This window comes from Erpetoichthys calabaricus, chromosome 10 (genome assembly GCF_900747795.2).
Source record: "Erpetoichthys calabaricus chromosome 10, fErpCal1.3, whole genome shotgun sequence".
NCBI lineage: Eukaryota > Metazoa > Chordata > Cladistia > Polypteriformes > Polypteridae > Erpetoichthys > Erpetoichthys calabaricus.
This window is the reverse complement of record NC_041403.2, coordinates 72,565,618-72,579,833: the sequence shown is the minus strand read 5'-3', so window position 1 is coordinate 72,579,833 and position 14,216 is coordinate 72,565,618. Positions and strand designations below refer to the sequence as shown.

At 37.6% G+C, this 14,216-nt stretch overlaps 1 protein-coding gene across 7 annotated transcripts in view; it reads left to right on the top strand.

Annotated features, from left to right (window-relative positions):
- LOC114659144 (kynurenine--oxoglutarate transaminase 3-like) overlaps positions 1 to 13,449 on the top strand; it is a 181,746-nt gene extending 168,297 nt beyond the window's left edge. For all 7 annotated transcript variants that reach the window (XM_028811420.2, XM_028811421.2, XM_028811423.2 and 4 more), the window contains 3 exons: positions 3,698 to 3,771; positions 8,173 to 8,259; positions 11,329 to 13,449. In XM_028811420.2, the coding sequence (XP_028667253.1) occupies positions 3,698 to 3,771; positions 8,173 to 8,259; positions 11,329 to 11,391 (224 nt within the window). In that variant the 3' untranslated portion in view covers positions 11,392 to 13,449. The remainder of the gene's footprint in view (positions 1 to 3,697; positions 3,772 to 8,172; positions 8,260 to 11,328) is intronic.
- The last annotated feature ends 767 nt before the right edge of the window (positions 13,450 to 14,216 follow it).

Genomic DNA, 14,216 nt, shown 5'->3' with positions numbered 1-14,216 from the left:
GTCAGCACGCAGTGTTAGCAGTTATTGGTTTTCTTTGTGGCATTGTTTTGTGGAAGTGCATAGCATTGCATATACTGTTTAAGGCTTAAAACATGGCTGCTCTGTGCCATACATGCAATTGAGGAATCACATTGTGACAGACCAGCGGTGTGCTCAGTCTCCCATACTTATTGTGTCAGTTATGTGTGAGTTAGCATACCAGGGCATGCCATCATGCATATACTGCGAGTTGTAGTGTGGAACCATCATACCAGCAATGTGATTGGTCAGCTGCACTTCTCCTGAGTAGCACAGCAGTGTGTCGGCCATGCATACCCTGTAATGTTAGTGGTGACACTGTGTCTGTGCTGAGAGAGGTAGACAAGTAATGGAAGCCCAGTTTTGGTCCCTCCGTCTCAAGATTGCAAAAACAATGGGCCACATTGTGTGTGTGTCACAGCATAAGATGACGATTAAGACCAAGATCAAGCTTAAAAGGCTGGGGTGCATGAGATTTTGTGTGATAGACAGACAGGCCTTACAATTATATATATATATATATATATATATACTAGCTGAAATACCTGGCAGTGCCCAGGAGGAAAATAAAGGTTTTTTTTAAATTGAGAAAAATATAATTACGGGGCACACCAGAAACATTCAGAGCGTTAACTGGATGATAAAAAAATATAATTAAAAAAAATACAGTGTGACAGATTTATTTTTGTTTTGTGGTGTAGTAATAAGTTTTTTACATGCAGAATTTTTGACAATGAAAAAAGTCAATTAAATTAATATTGATATTAGGTTGATTTAATTCTATTACGACTACAACATTGTTACAATAACAATAACGCAAGATGAAAATATAGTTAACAAAAACAAATATTAGACGACAAATAATACTATGGATTTTTCGCGATAAAACACAGAGCGTTAACTGGATGATAACATACATACAAGACCGTAAGATTGTTACAGTCTGCTTTATATATAAGATTGTGGCAAATTGTTGGAGATGTGTTTATTGGAAGGTGCTTTGTGGCATAAAAACTGTTTATTGTATTTATATTCTTATATTGTGGACTGTATTGCTGTGTCTGGGGCTCTCTGTCACCCCCTTGTGGTAACTAAGCGTCAACTTGATGATAACATATACAGTTACATTCTGCTTTATATATAAGATAGCTGCGCCCACATAGTAATGAAACAGGACAAAGGTTCAGCTCTGACGGGAAAGCGTTCCCTGCGTGGGGAAAAAAGCACATGGCTGTGATATCTCTGGCAATCAAAAGCTACCCTCTAAAACACATGGAGCTCTGATCTCTCTCTCAAAAACGTCAAACGTTACTCCTTAACAATCTGTAGATGATAATGTCTGTTTGTTTGCATAAATACATTGGTACCACATGCGAACTATGGTAATTAGTGCAATGAGAGAAGTTGCAAAATCAACCGGAATGTTAAAGCAAATTCTAGAAAACAACCAGATCTAAACCTGTTAAGTAATTCTCTCATGAAAAGCGGACAAACATACAGATAGAATGCGCTTGGACCACGAAATTTTTAAAACTGTTTCTTAGCGAGCACCTATGGGCCAAGGGTAACCTACATTTCAAACTTTAAGTCCCAAGTCCTCATGGTTCAGGAGATTTTGTGATGATTGAGTCAGTGGTATTTTGGACTCAGACTACGAATGCAATGAATGTAATTACTCTGATCTACAGGCTGTCAAATAAACTAACTACACGCTGTGGCGCAGCGTAAAGGGACTTTGTCTCTGATGCTGATATCCAAGGTTTGATCCCCGCAAGGGGAGCAGTAGAATGTGTACGCCTGGTAAGCCCAAATAAGGGCGAAACATGTGTCGCATACTTTTTGCATTATTTGACAGTAAACTATGCAACATTCCATGATCTGCTTCTCGCAACTGAAGAGGGCCCCCTTGGCGGATGTTTGCCAAATGGCAGACCAACCACATGCGTTACCTGGTAGGTAACCACCCATACAATCAGTTCGGGACTCAGACTACGAATGCAATGAATGTAATTACTCCGATCTACAGGCAGTCAAATAAATGAACTACATGCCGTGGCGCAGCGTAAAGGGACTTCGCCTCTGACGTTGACGTCCAAGGTTTGATCCCCGCAAGGGGAGCAGTAGAGTGTGTACGCTTCATGAGCTCAAATAAGGGCGAAACACGTGTCACATACTCTTTGCATTATTTGACAGTAAACTATGCAATATCTATATATATATATATATATATATATATATATATATATATATATATATATATATATATAATTATACAGTATATATATATACAGGTTGGTCCAGATCTAACTATGCAATTATTGCATTGTATTGCATTAAAAGTTGCATAGTTAGATCTGGACCACCCTATAATATAATATAATATATACTAGGGGGCTGTGCCCCCTGCTTGCTTTGCTAGCTCGGTTTGGTTTACTGGATATACAATTTGAAGAGATTGTTAGTTTCATGGGAATTGTTACATATGCATTATTTTCACTTTTACTTTAAAACTTTTGTAAAAACAATACTTGTCCTTTATTTCCAGGCCCGGGCGTGGTTACGTCTCTTTCTCGCAGGACGTATAACGCTGCTGACATTGTGAAGGGGGTGTGGCTGAAGGCATGCAAGGAGAAGCAGTCATCTGCTGTGTTTCTGCTGCTGGCGAGCTGCGTGTTTTGCTTGTCACTTGTTGTTGTTTTAAGAGCTGGGAGCATATGAAGCGTGTCTGCCAACAGCAATCCAACAACTGCTAGGTTAGATGTCCGTGGACTTGTTTTAGATGATGTCTCTGTGCCTTGTCTCACGTGACGTTGTAAAAACAATACTTGTCCTTTATTTCCGGTCCCGGGCGTGGTTAAATCTCTTTCTCACAGAACGTATAACGCTGCTCACGTTGTCAAGGAGGAAAAGGGGGGGGCGGCGGCAGCTGAACGCATGCTAAGGAGATGCCGCGGGCCATCTGCTGTCTTTCTGCTGCTGTTGCACTGCCCGTTGATCATTTTAAAGCCTGTACAACAGCTATCCTTTTGCCACTTTGCGTCACTGCCACTCTCGTTGTGAATGGGGGGGTTAGGGTGGCTGAACGCATGCTAAGGAGATGCCGCGGTCAGCTGTCCTTTTGCCACTTTGCGTCTTTGCCACTTCGCGTCTCTGCCACTGTCGTTGTGAATGGGGTGGGGGTTAGGGTGGCTGAACGCACGTAAGGTGAAACGGTCTGATCATCTGTGTTTCTGCTCCTGGAGATGTGTGTTTTTTGCTTGTCGCTTATCGTTGTTTTAAGAGCTGGGAGCAAGTTAAAGTGTCTCTCACGGGACTTCAAATTGTCTTCCGAGATGATCACGTTTCGTCTCCCCAGTCTCCCTCCTAAAGATTTTTTTTATAACAGATATATATATGTATGAAATAACATTGGTAGGTTCATAATTTAATTATGTGTCCAGTGATGGAATTTCATTGTGAAATCTGTATTTATTAAAACATTGACTGGTCACTGTCTTTTATTTTTCACTTACCATGTTGTAACCAGTGTACATTTTGTATTTGTTTGTTAAATGGTAGCCAAGTTATACATTAGGTTCCTTGAGTAGAACACATTAACATAGAGATTAGTTCAATATTATGAAGTAAAACAATGGAGTAAAAATAACTTTATTGATGGATTCATATATCTTTATTGCAGACCAGGATCTGTCACACATGCAAGATGATGAGCCTTATGATTATAAATTTGTACAATGGATGACTAAAGAAAAGGTGAGCTATGTTTGATTGGCATCAAGTAGCACACTACTCTTTCACCACCACAGCTTCAGTATTAAAATGAATCCTTTCATAGTAGTCTGTTTGTACAATTTTTTTTTTAACAAGTGACCCAAGTTTAACTATTTTCTGTTCTGTTTAATGAGAGCTTTTTATTCCTTCTTTTAATATTGTGTAATTGATAACAAAAGACTGGGAAGTTGATATATGTTTGATTGGTTTCATCATCTGAAAAATGTGGTTAAATACTCTTCACCTCTTGCCACTTTCAACAATACAGTATATATTATGCTGCTATTATCAGCAAACTCTAATCTGGACTTTAGTATACCATTTACAGCATTTCATATTGTGGTTGCTGTATAGACAAAAACTTAATTTTATCTGTTTTAGTTTTTAATTTAAATATTCAGTTGCCCACAGCATAAGAGTCAATAAATACACTAAAAACAGACCTTTTAGAACATGTGTTAAGTGGCTACAGGAAGAACTTGTTTCCTCTTATTATTGCGATGTTGAGGTCCACAGAGGGTAGGGTCTCTTATGCCATCTGCAAACATTTACGTTACTGCTGTCTTTAACCTCACTATTGGAGTATCCTTGCACATCCATCACAGAGCATCTTTTTGCCCAGTCATTTGTCCACAAACCATCTTATCATGTTTTTGGTCTTTCAGCACAACCTAGCGCTTCCATGCCAATTGTTTCTCTCAATTCTTAGCTTAGTTTTTCTGTTTTTGACTTAACCTCAACATATCAGTCTGATCATGCTCACCTTTATGGACCATATTGATCTGCTCATGTCTCATTCCGTAACAACTTACATTAGTCCTGCTCTTTAATGCCAGAGAGATTCTTCTAAAAATCAAAATCAGGATGGTGAGTAATTCATGAAACTTCTTACATGTATTACATACACACAGATTAATGGAAAGAAGCACATTTTTAGCCCATCTGGCAGGGAAGATGTGTTATGTGATGAAGAATTGATAAATTTAGAATTTAAGTATTTATGAATTTATGTATGATTACATATGTCCAGTATATCTTATTTTGTTAGTGGACAGCCCATTACAGGGGACATTCACACAAAGCCAGTTTTAAGCACCTAGTCATCCTAACCCAGAATATTTTTATGCATTTTACAAAGACATGTTAGTGAAAATGGAGAAAAACAATGAAGACATAGAGAGAGAGCCTTCAGACTCAATGCAGATTACGCTTGGGATTCCAACCTAACTTTCTGTCTATTATTTAAATTTTCTAAATAGGTCAAGGTATTCTAACAAAATTGACCTTTTAAAGGAAGAGGTACAATTGCCTTTTTCATAAACAATCAGTAACGCATTTCATTAAAGGATTTGGTGACTTCACTTCTGCAGCTTTAGGAATTAGGTATGACTCAGTGACAGACAAAGCTCAAAGCTGCAGTCTGTCCTGGTTTGGTCATTAACAGTATGACTTGTCATGTTCTCATCAAATTTGAATGTTTTTCCCCAGGTATTCCAATTATATCTCACATCTTAAAGACATAAATGTTAGGTTAATTAGCATGCCATACCCAAATCTGCTTGATCCATTTCAGAGTTGTGTTGGGCAAAGTCTATGCTGATAGCATTGGTCACAAGGCAGGAGTTGGCCCTGTATATTAAAATCTCTAGGCAACTAAAGTTAGTTTAATTGCAGTCTTTCAATTATTGCAGTAGGAGTGAGTATGGAAGTGTCTGTGGGTGTGATACTGTTTTTCTATCTGTGTTTGGCTCGGCTTGTGTGCTGGATTCTAAGTTTCTATCTTTCCACTATGTTATGGACATTCGAGTTCATAAAATAGATAGACCAAGTTATTAATTCATACAATTTCTTAAGTCTAAGTTGCAGTTTTTGTATGTGTAATAGTCTTAATTATAATTGAATCCCTATTCTGCTTCATGATAGATCAGTAGGGTTGATAGATCAGTAGGGTTTTTTTCATTCTACCTTTTTCTGTAAAATAAGAAGTCTTTTTATAGCAAAGTTATTACTTGTCATTTTGTAAAATAGAATACAAAAGGTGGGATGATGACAAAATGTGGGTTATACACTTTTAAATGAATCAGTCAAATTGTGCTGGTATAATTTATTTTTGGGGGATTAATGGAATGCACACTAAATTTTCTAAATCACGTGAATATATTTTTTTGTTTGAACTCCCAGAGGAGGGTCATAAATTGGGAGAAAACAGTCTCAAATTGCTAAATTCACTTTGACTCCAAGCTCACTGCAGTTCTGATCTTGGGTTACTTTAAACCATCTTCTGGGGTTACTGGCCCATGTTGGCTATAGGGATTCTTTAAGACCATTATTCCAGGCAACCCTCTTAACTGTTCATGCTACTTCTCCATCACCCTTTCCACTTTTGTCTTTCTAGGGCTCATGTTATGCAATCTATGAGCCACACGATATTCTGGCATGTTGCCAAACAACTTGGGCATTGATGTCTAGTTCTGGAACACCCAATAGATTAATTGCCATCTGAAATGAATTTCTTTGCAGATGTAGAGATACACTTCCTGACTAGGGTGAATTTTTCACTTTTCCTCTCTTCTGCTTTTCATGTACAGTTAGGTCCATAAATATTTGGACAGAGACAACTTTTTTCTAATTTTTGTTCTGTACATTAACACAATGAATTTTAAATGAAACAACTCAGATACAGTTGAAGTGCAGACTTTCAGCTTTAATTCAGTGGGGTGAACAAAACGATTGCATAAAAATGGGAGGCAACTAAAGCATTTTTTTAACACAAACCCTTCATTTCAGGGGCTCAAAAGTAATTGGACAATTGACTCAAAGGCTATTTCATGGGCAGGTGTGGGCAAGTCCGTCGTTATGTCATTATCAATTAAGCAGATAAAAGGCCTGGAGTTGATTTGAGGTGTGGTGCTTGCATGTGGATGATTTTGCTGTGAACAGACAACATGCGGTCAAAGGAGCTCTCCCTGCAGGTGAAAGAAGCCATCCTTAAGCTGCGAAAACAGAAAAAACCCATCCGAGAAATCGCTACAATATTACGAGTGGCAAAATCTACAGTTTGGTACATCCTGAGAAAGAAAGCAAGCACTGGTGAACTCAGCAACGCAAAAAGACCTGGACGTCCACGGAAGACAACAGTGGTGGATGATCACAGAATCATTTCCATGGTGAAGAGAAACCCCTTCACAACAGCCAACCATGTGAACAACACTCTCCAGGGGGTAGGTGTATCGATATCCAAGTCTACCATAAAGAGAAGACTGCATGAAAGTACTGTAAATACAGAGGGTGCACTGCAAGGTGCAAGCCACTCATAAGCCTCAAAAATAGAAAGGCTAGATTGGACTTTGCTAAAGAACATCTAAAAAAAGCCAGCACAGTTCTGGAAAAACATTCTTTGGACAGATGAAACCAAGATCAACCTCTACCAGAATGATGGCAAGAAAAAAGTATGGAGAAGGCGTGGAACAGCTCATTATCCAAAGCATACCATATCATCTGTAAAACATGGTGGAGGCAGTGTGATGGCTTGGGCGTGCATGGCTGCCAGTGGCACTGGGACACTAGTGTTTATTGATGATGTGACACAGGACAGAAGCAGCCGAATGAATTCTGAGGTGTTCAGAGACATACTGTCTGCTCAAATCCAGCTATTGCAGTCAAATTGATTGGGCGGCGTTTCATGATACAGATGGATAATGACCCAAAACATACAGCCAAAGCAACCCAGGATTTTATTAAAGCAAAGAACTGGAAAATTCTTGAATGGCCAAATCAGTCACCTGATCTTAACCCAATTGAGCATGGATTTCACTTGTTGAAGACTAAACTTCAGACAGAAATGCCCACAAAAACAACAGCAACTGAAAACCACTGCAGTAAAGGCCTGGCAGAGCATTAAAAAGGAGGAAACCCAGCATCTGGTGATGTCCATGAGTTCAAGACTTCAGGCTGTCATTGCTAGCAAAGGGTTTTCAACCAAGTATTAGAAATGAACATTTTATTTCCAGTTATTTAATTTGTCCAATTACTTTTGAGCCCCTGAAATGAAGGGATTGTGTTAAAAAATGCTTTAGTTGCCTCCCATTTTTATGCAATCGTTTTGTTCACCCCACTGAATTAAAGCTGAAAGTCTGCACTTCAACTGCATCTGAGTTGTTTCATTTAAAATTCATTGTGGTAAAGTACAGAACCAAAATTAGAAAAAAGTTGTCTCTGTCCAAATATTTATGGACCTAACTGTATATAGTATACTGTGTTCATAATCTTTCTCTTTTTTTTGGAGATGGGGCATATAAATAGTGTTTCTAATTAAAGGAATGTTGTATCCTTTGTTATGACTTTTAACTTTTACATTGAAAAGATTTTTTTTTTCTTTTTCAGAAACTTGCAGCTATTCCAGTCTCTGCCTTTACTGGGGAAAAATCCAAAAACATTTTTGAAAAATACATACGTTTTTGTTTTATCAAGGTAATAAAAATGAAATAAATAAGTGTGTCATTAGCTTTCTCCTCTCCAGTTCTGTGAGATTTTATGTATCAGTTTTGTTAACATATAAATCTTAATATCTGCCCAGTAGCTTCAGAGCTTCAAGAGAATCCTGGTAGCCACAGCAATCATCATTTCCACACCTGAAATAAACAAACTTTTAAAAAGGTTTGCAGTTGGAAATTTTAAGTATGTTAATCTTCAACAGTTTTCAAGATGGTCTGACATTACTAGCTGTGTAAGCCTGTGCTGTAAAAAGTCCAGGGTCCTAGAAACTATTGAAATCATCAGAAAAAAAAATTAAATGTAGAGATGTCAGGTAATTGAAAGGAACTACTCTGGGCATCTCTTTCCTAGGTTTCATTTTGCAGACATGCTCGCCTCGCTTGTGTATTTGCGGTGTGAGGAATAGTAAAAGAGATACCATTTTGCTGATGTGCTCGTCTCGCTTGCATAAAAGTTTCTTTCTTTTCTCAGTGGTTTTACTTTGGTAAAAAAGTTGCTTTCTTCTTCCGACTCGTTAACTTGGGGTGCCTTGCTGGCTTTCTGAGCTTCATGCTGTATATACTTATTCCAGTTGAGTCAAACTTAATAAAATTAAGTTCAGTTCAATCCCCACCCATGAGAAACAGAGAGGCCAATAGCCAGTGTAAAACCTTTGAGAGTAGTATAGAGGGAAAAAGATTATTCTTCCCAATATAAGTGTTTATTCTAAAATATTATTGATTAATATCCTGCCAGGTTTTTAAAACGTTTTGAACAGATCCTCTAACTAAGAGAGAATTAGATTTTTTCCAATTTCAAATAGTATATAATATCAGTTACCCGATAACATAGAAATCAATATAAACAACATTATTAACACCATTATCATATGAGAATATGAAGTAATATATAACAAGCACATTGCATATAAATATAAATTATTAAACAGTAAAATCTTCTTCTATAATACGTACCGTGGCTGTTCGTTTCTCTGTCCAGGATTTTAAATCACCTGTAGCTTTCAAACCGTTTCACCTATTGACTTGAAATTTGGTACACATATACTACATGATGTCTACTATCTGCTTTTGGGGTGATGATTTTATTACTCTTTTTATCTTTATTTTATTTTATTGTAGAATCAACTCTCGGCAGCGCGCAGCAGGGCGGCCGTGCAGCGGATGCGTTCGGGCGCCGTTCTCATTCCCTACCACCTTCGCTAATCATTCTTGAGGCAGATTGAAGACTTAAGTGCCAGATTAAGTGAAAAGTTAAAGAAAACGTACTAAGTAATTGCAACACAAAAACTTAATCAGTTTTAACGCGAAAAGATGCCGACGAAAGAGAAGCAGCGGGCTGCTAGGGTGGAGTAAAGAAGAGCTGCTCAGGAAGCAGCAAGCACATCAACCTCTGAGCAAACGAATGCTAAACATACAGAGAAAGAGGATGAACACTATGAATGCTCACGTGCAGTGCGCTGTTACTGGTATTTTGATAAAAGAATTTGAACATGGGCGGCACGGTGGCGCAGTGGGTAGCGCTGCTGCCTCGCAGTTGGGAGACCTGGGGACCTGGGTTCGCTTCCCGGGTCCTCCCTGTGTGGAGTTTGCATGTTCTCCCCATGTCTGCGTGGGTTTCCTCCGGGCCCTCCGGTTTCCTCCCACAGTCCAAAGACATGCAGGTTAGGTGGATTGGCGATTCTAAATTGGCCCTAGTGTGTGCTTGGTGTGTGGGTGTGTTTGTGTATGTCCTATGGTGGGTTGGCGCCCTGCCCGGGATTGGTTCCTGCCTTGTGCCCTGTGTTGGCTGGGATTGGCTCCAGCAGACCCCCGTGACCCTGTGTTCGGATTCAGCGGGTTGGAAAATGGATGGATGGATGGATGAATTTGAACATCATATAAGAAGTGTATAAATTATTAAACAGTAAAACATTAACATTTAAGAAGTAAAGATGCATTGAGTACTACTGCAGTGCTTTCGGGTGTACTACATTTTTTGTTTGCCCATTACGTGCATAAATGTATACATTTTTTGGTGTACATATAACTGACCGTGGGAGAGGCATGGATTTTAAACACGCGTTGAGTTCATCTGCTAGTGTCCCTCATGGAATAACTGGTAATGTTTGACGAAAATCTCCTGCGAGTAAAATGACAGTACCTCCCATTATTTTGGTAGGATCTCTGAGATCTTGCATTGTTCGGTTCAAGGCTTCATAAGCTCTTTTATGTGCCATGGTGCACTCATCACAAACTATTATCTTTGAATGCTGCAAGACTTTTGCCTTTCCAGAGCCCTTGCGTATGTTGCAAATTGGATTTTCGTCGTGAGTGAGGTGTAATGGTAATTGGAATGCTGAATGTGCTGTACGGCCTCCATCTAATAATGTAGAGGCGATTCCCCATGATGCTACAGCCAGAGCTATGTTACCATTCGCTCTCTCGGCAAGAATCAGGTTTATTAAGAATGTTTTTCCTGTTCTCCAGTGGTCATACGTAATTTCCGTTTCAACGTTTCATACGTAATATCTGTTTCAAACTCAAAAGAATTTTATATATATAGATAGTGAAGTAAAAGGAATTACACTTTGTTTGTCCTCCACTTTAAGCCCATCTGAGAATACACCAAACACATCTGTTAATGGATTAGGAGGGATTATGACATCAAGGCTGTCTGAAAGGCATTTAAAATTTTTTGTCAGGAATATGTTAATTTGTTACACGCCAAAAACATGTGGCCTAGTGAAGCTGGAGCTCGATTGCAATGTTCACAGGTTGGATCTTGCCCTGGAACAATTTTAAACAAGATAGATGAGCTCGAAAAAAGATTTTAAGTTGAATAATTGAATACTTTGTGCATATGGAGCTAGAGTGAATTCTGTGCATGGCTGCCTTCAACACCTTTTATGAAATGTTGAGTAAGACTGAATAATTTATTTATTACTGCATTTAAGGATACATATAAGGATTTTAAGGATATATAAAATATGTATAGTATATTCTGCTGTTTTTGTTTCAAAAATTGGCTCTATTTTCAACATTGTATTTATTTTTTGGTATTTTGCAGCAAGACAGTACTCTACAAGCAGCTGAAGAAATTTTGAAAAACTGGAATAAAATTTCTCATTAGTGTTTCCATTTTACAACTGTATCGTTTAAAGTAGAAATAATATTTTATGCATAATATGCTTCATACTTAAGACATAAATAGTTACAAATGAAATTTTAAATGTAATATTAATTTGAATTGGTATTAAAACTTCCTATACCAAATGTTGAGCCTTTGCAATATTTTTGTAATAGTTTTAATTTTTTTTTTAAATATTACTGAAAAAGCAGTTAAAACTATGAGCAATCACACATATGCACAGTAAATTGTTACTTTAACATTGATTACATCAAACATAAATACTGGACATTTCTCCTGCTGTGCTGATTGTTCTTTTATGTTTTGTGTGTGTTTTTTTTTTCTTATTATTTCTTGGCTCTGTCTCATGCTGTGTATGACATCTGTTTGTTTCAGTGTTTTTTTTAATAATCATCTATATGTGTTATTATTATGAATTAAACTTTCCAAGTTATATCTGTGGTAAATACTTGTACTTTGTTTCCTGTACAATGCACTTGCAGCTCAGTATTACATGAAAAGAAATATGATAAAACACAATCTACACAAGTAAAGTAAGTGTGTAAAAATAGCAGCCAGAGTAGTAATGCTTAAATGTAATTTTTATGCCCAATTGCAGTCAGTCAGCACAGTCCTCCTTAAATGACCTCCTTAAATTATTGATGTAAATTCTGGTTCTGCATATAGTGCAGTAATTGAACAAGTAGTGAAATCTTAATGCATTTAAGAAGAAACAGGTACTAGAAATAAGAAACAAATTTGGCTTTCACTAGTTTGCCACAGTTCCTGATGCTAGAGAAAAGTAACATTAAATTGTGGCTTGAATAAAAACCTGTGGATATTACAGTAATCCAGGAACTGACTGTAGTCACGGTATCATAGGCTACATAATTGGATAAGAAAATGGTGACAGTTTAGTCAAATAAAGATTTCTAATCTGTTGATCACCTGACTGCTTCCCATCTTTTTACTGTGCAAAGGCACATTAAAAGCATGATTCAAATCTATTCCAATCAAGCACCTAGGTGACCATCATATTAGATAAAGCTGTGGCAAAAAAGATTAATATTCTTGTGACAGGCAGTGACATAAGGAACTTATATTCTGAGTAGTGATAACTGGACACCTAAGGGTTGCTAAGGACACATGTACCCATATTCATTTTACCATTGATAATTTTAGAGGCAAATATAAAGGAAATAGTTTCTCACTGGTGATAATGAGGGTGAAAGTGAATGTCCCAACAGATCAGCCATTCCAATGGAAAAACAGGAACCAGGAAACTGTGCTGTGATGGCCAAATCTAACTTGGCGTTGCTGTTGTTGCTCTGCCGAGATTAAGCTACTTACCCTGCACCATTTGATGTCACCAACAAATGCGGAGATAAACTTAGAAGAGATTTAACATAATTGAGGAAAAAACATCTTAAATGTGTGAAATATCTATAAAAAATAAATTCTACCAACGTCTGACAGAGGAACCCATAGATCTGTTTGTTTAAATAAGCTTCAAGTAACATTCCTGTTTGATAAATTATTCACCAAATTGTTATCCTCTGCTTTTCAAAATACAAAGCACTTTAAAACAAAAAGATGACCATGCTTTGCATGGCTTAGTCTACCAACATGAAGTTGGTACTCAGTGAAGATGTACTCTGTACCAAAGCGAACCATTCTCATTTTCTGTTATCTAGATTAAGGACTGATGTGAACATCTATTCTAATTGACTTGAAATATGTTTGTGAAAGTATAGCCTCATTTGGAGTAGATAGCATAGTCGGGGGTTCTCATGTCTAAACCCACCAAAGCCTTAGTAATATACTGTAGATCATAATAGATATACTGTGTTCTACTCTATGTGTCCATTCTAAAAAACAGAATTGTTATCAGATGGCTAATGCTGTGATGGAATGATACATAACCTTGCATAATTTAAGTTTCCTTCTCAGTACTACTTCTGTGGTTTGATATAAATCTACATGTGTTAATTTTTTTTAACCCTATTGGTTTTTTTTTTTCTTTTCATTAAAGGTAAAATAAACTAATGATTAGACATCTGACATAGTGTGGTAGTTTGCATACCCATTGTACAGAGTACAGAGCTACCAGCACTGATGCCTGTTAAATAATTAAAACACACATTTGTTAATCTACTGCTACTTTATAATGTACTGTATGTATATGTGCAAGGTGGCAGGGTTGGGTTAGAGTCATTTAACTTGAAAGCTACTTTGAAACCCAATACATTCTGGAAAATCAAAACATTTTGGCTTGCAGCAACCTTACAAAAGTAAAATGAACAACAAAGTAACATGGAGAAAGAAAAGTGGCACCATCTACTGAGTGTCTTATTGGTGAGCATAAGAGTTTATTGTAATGAAAGCCTGATCCTCGCAATCCTATCTAATGGGAATCCCCCAGGACATGCTACATACGTACGTCAAGTATAAGTTTTTTGTTTACTGATCAACGACTGTGATGAAGATCTCTGTAATAGGAAGAAGGAAATAGAACAGCAGTGACATCTGCCGAGTGTCAGGCACATCATGGAAGGCATTTAATACAAATACAAGAGAGAAATGCATGCTGAGAAACGAGCATTACTTTAGAAAGTTACATCACCAATGTGATCAATCTGAAACTGTATTTCTTCATGGTAAAAACAAAACAACGTCTTGTCAAAATTAAAAAGTTCAGTTTACACTATCCATCCAACCATTTTCCAACCCGCTGAATCCGAACACAGGGTCACGGGGGTCTGCTGGAGCCAATCCCAGCCAACACAGGGCACACGGCAGGAACCAATCCTGGTGCCAACCCACCGCAG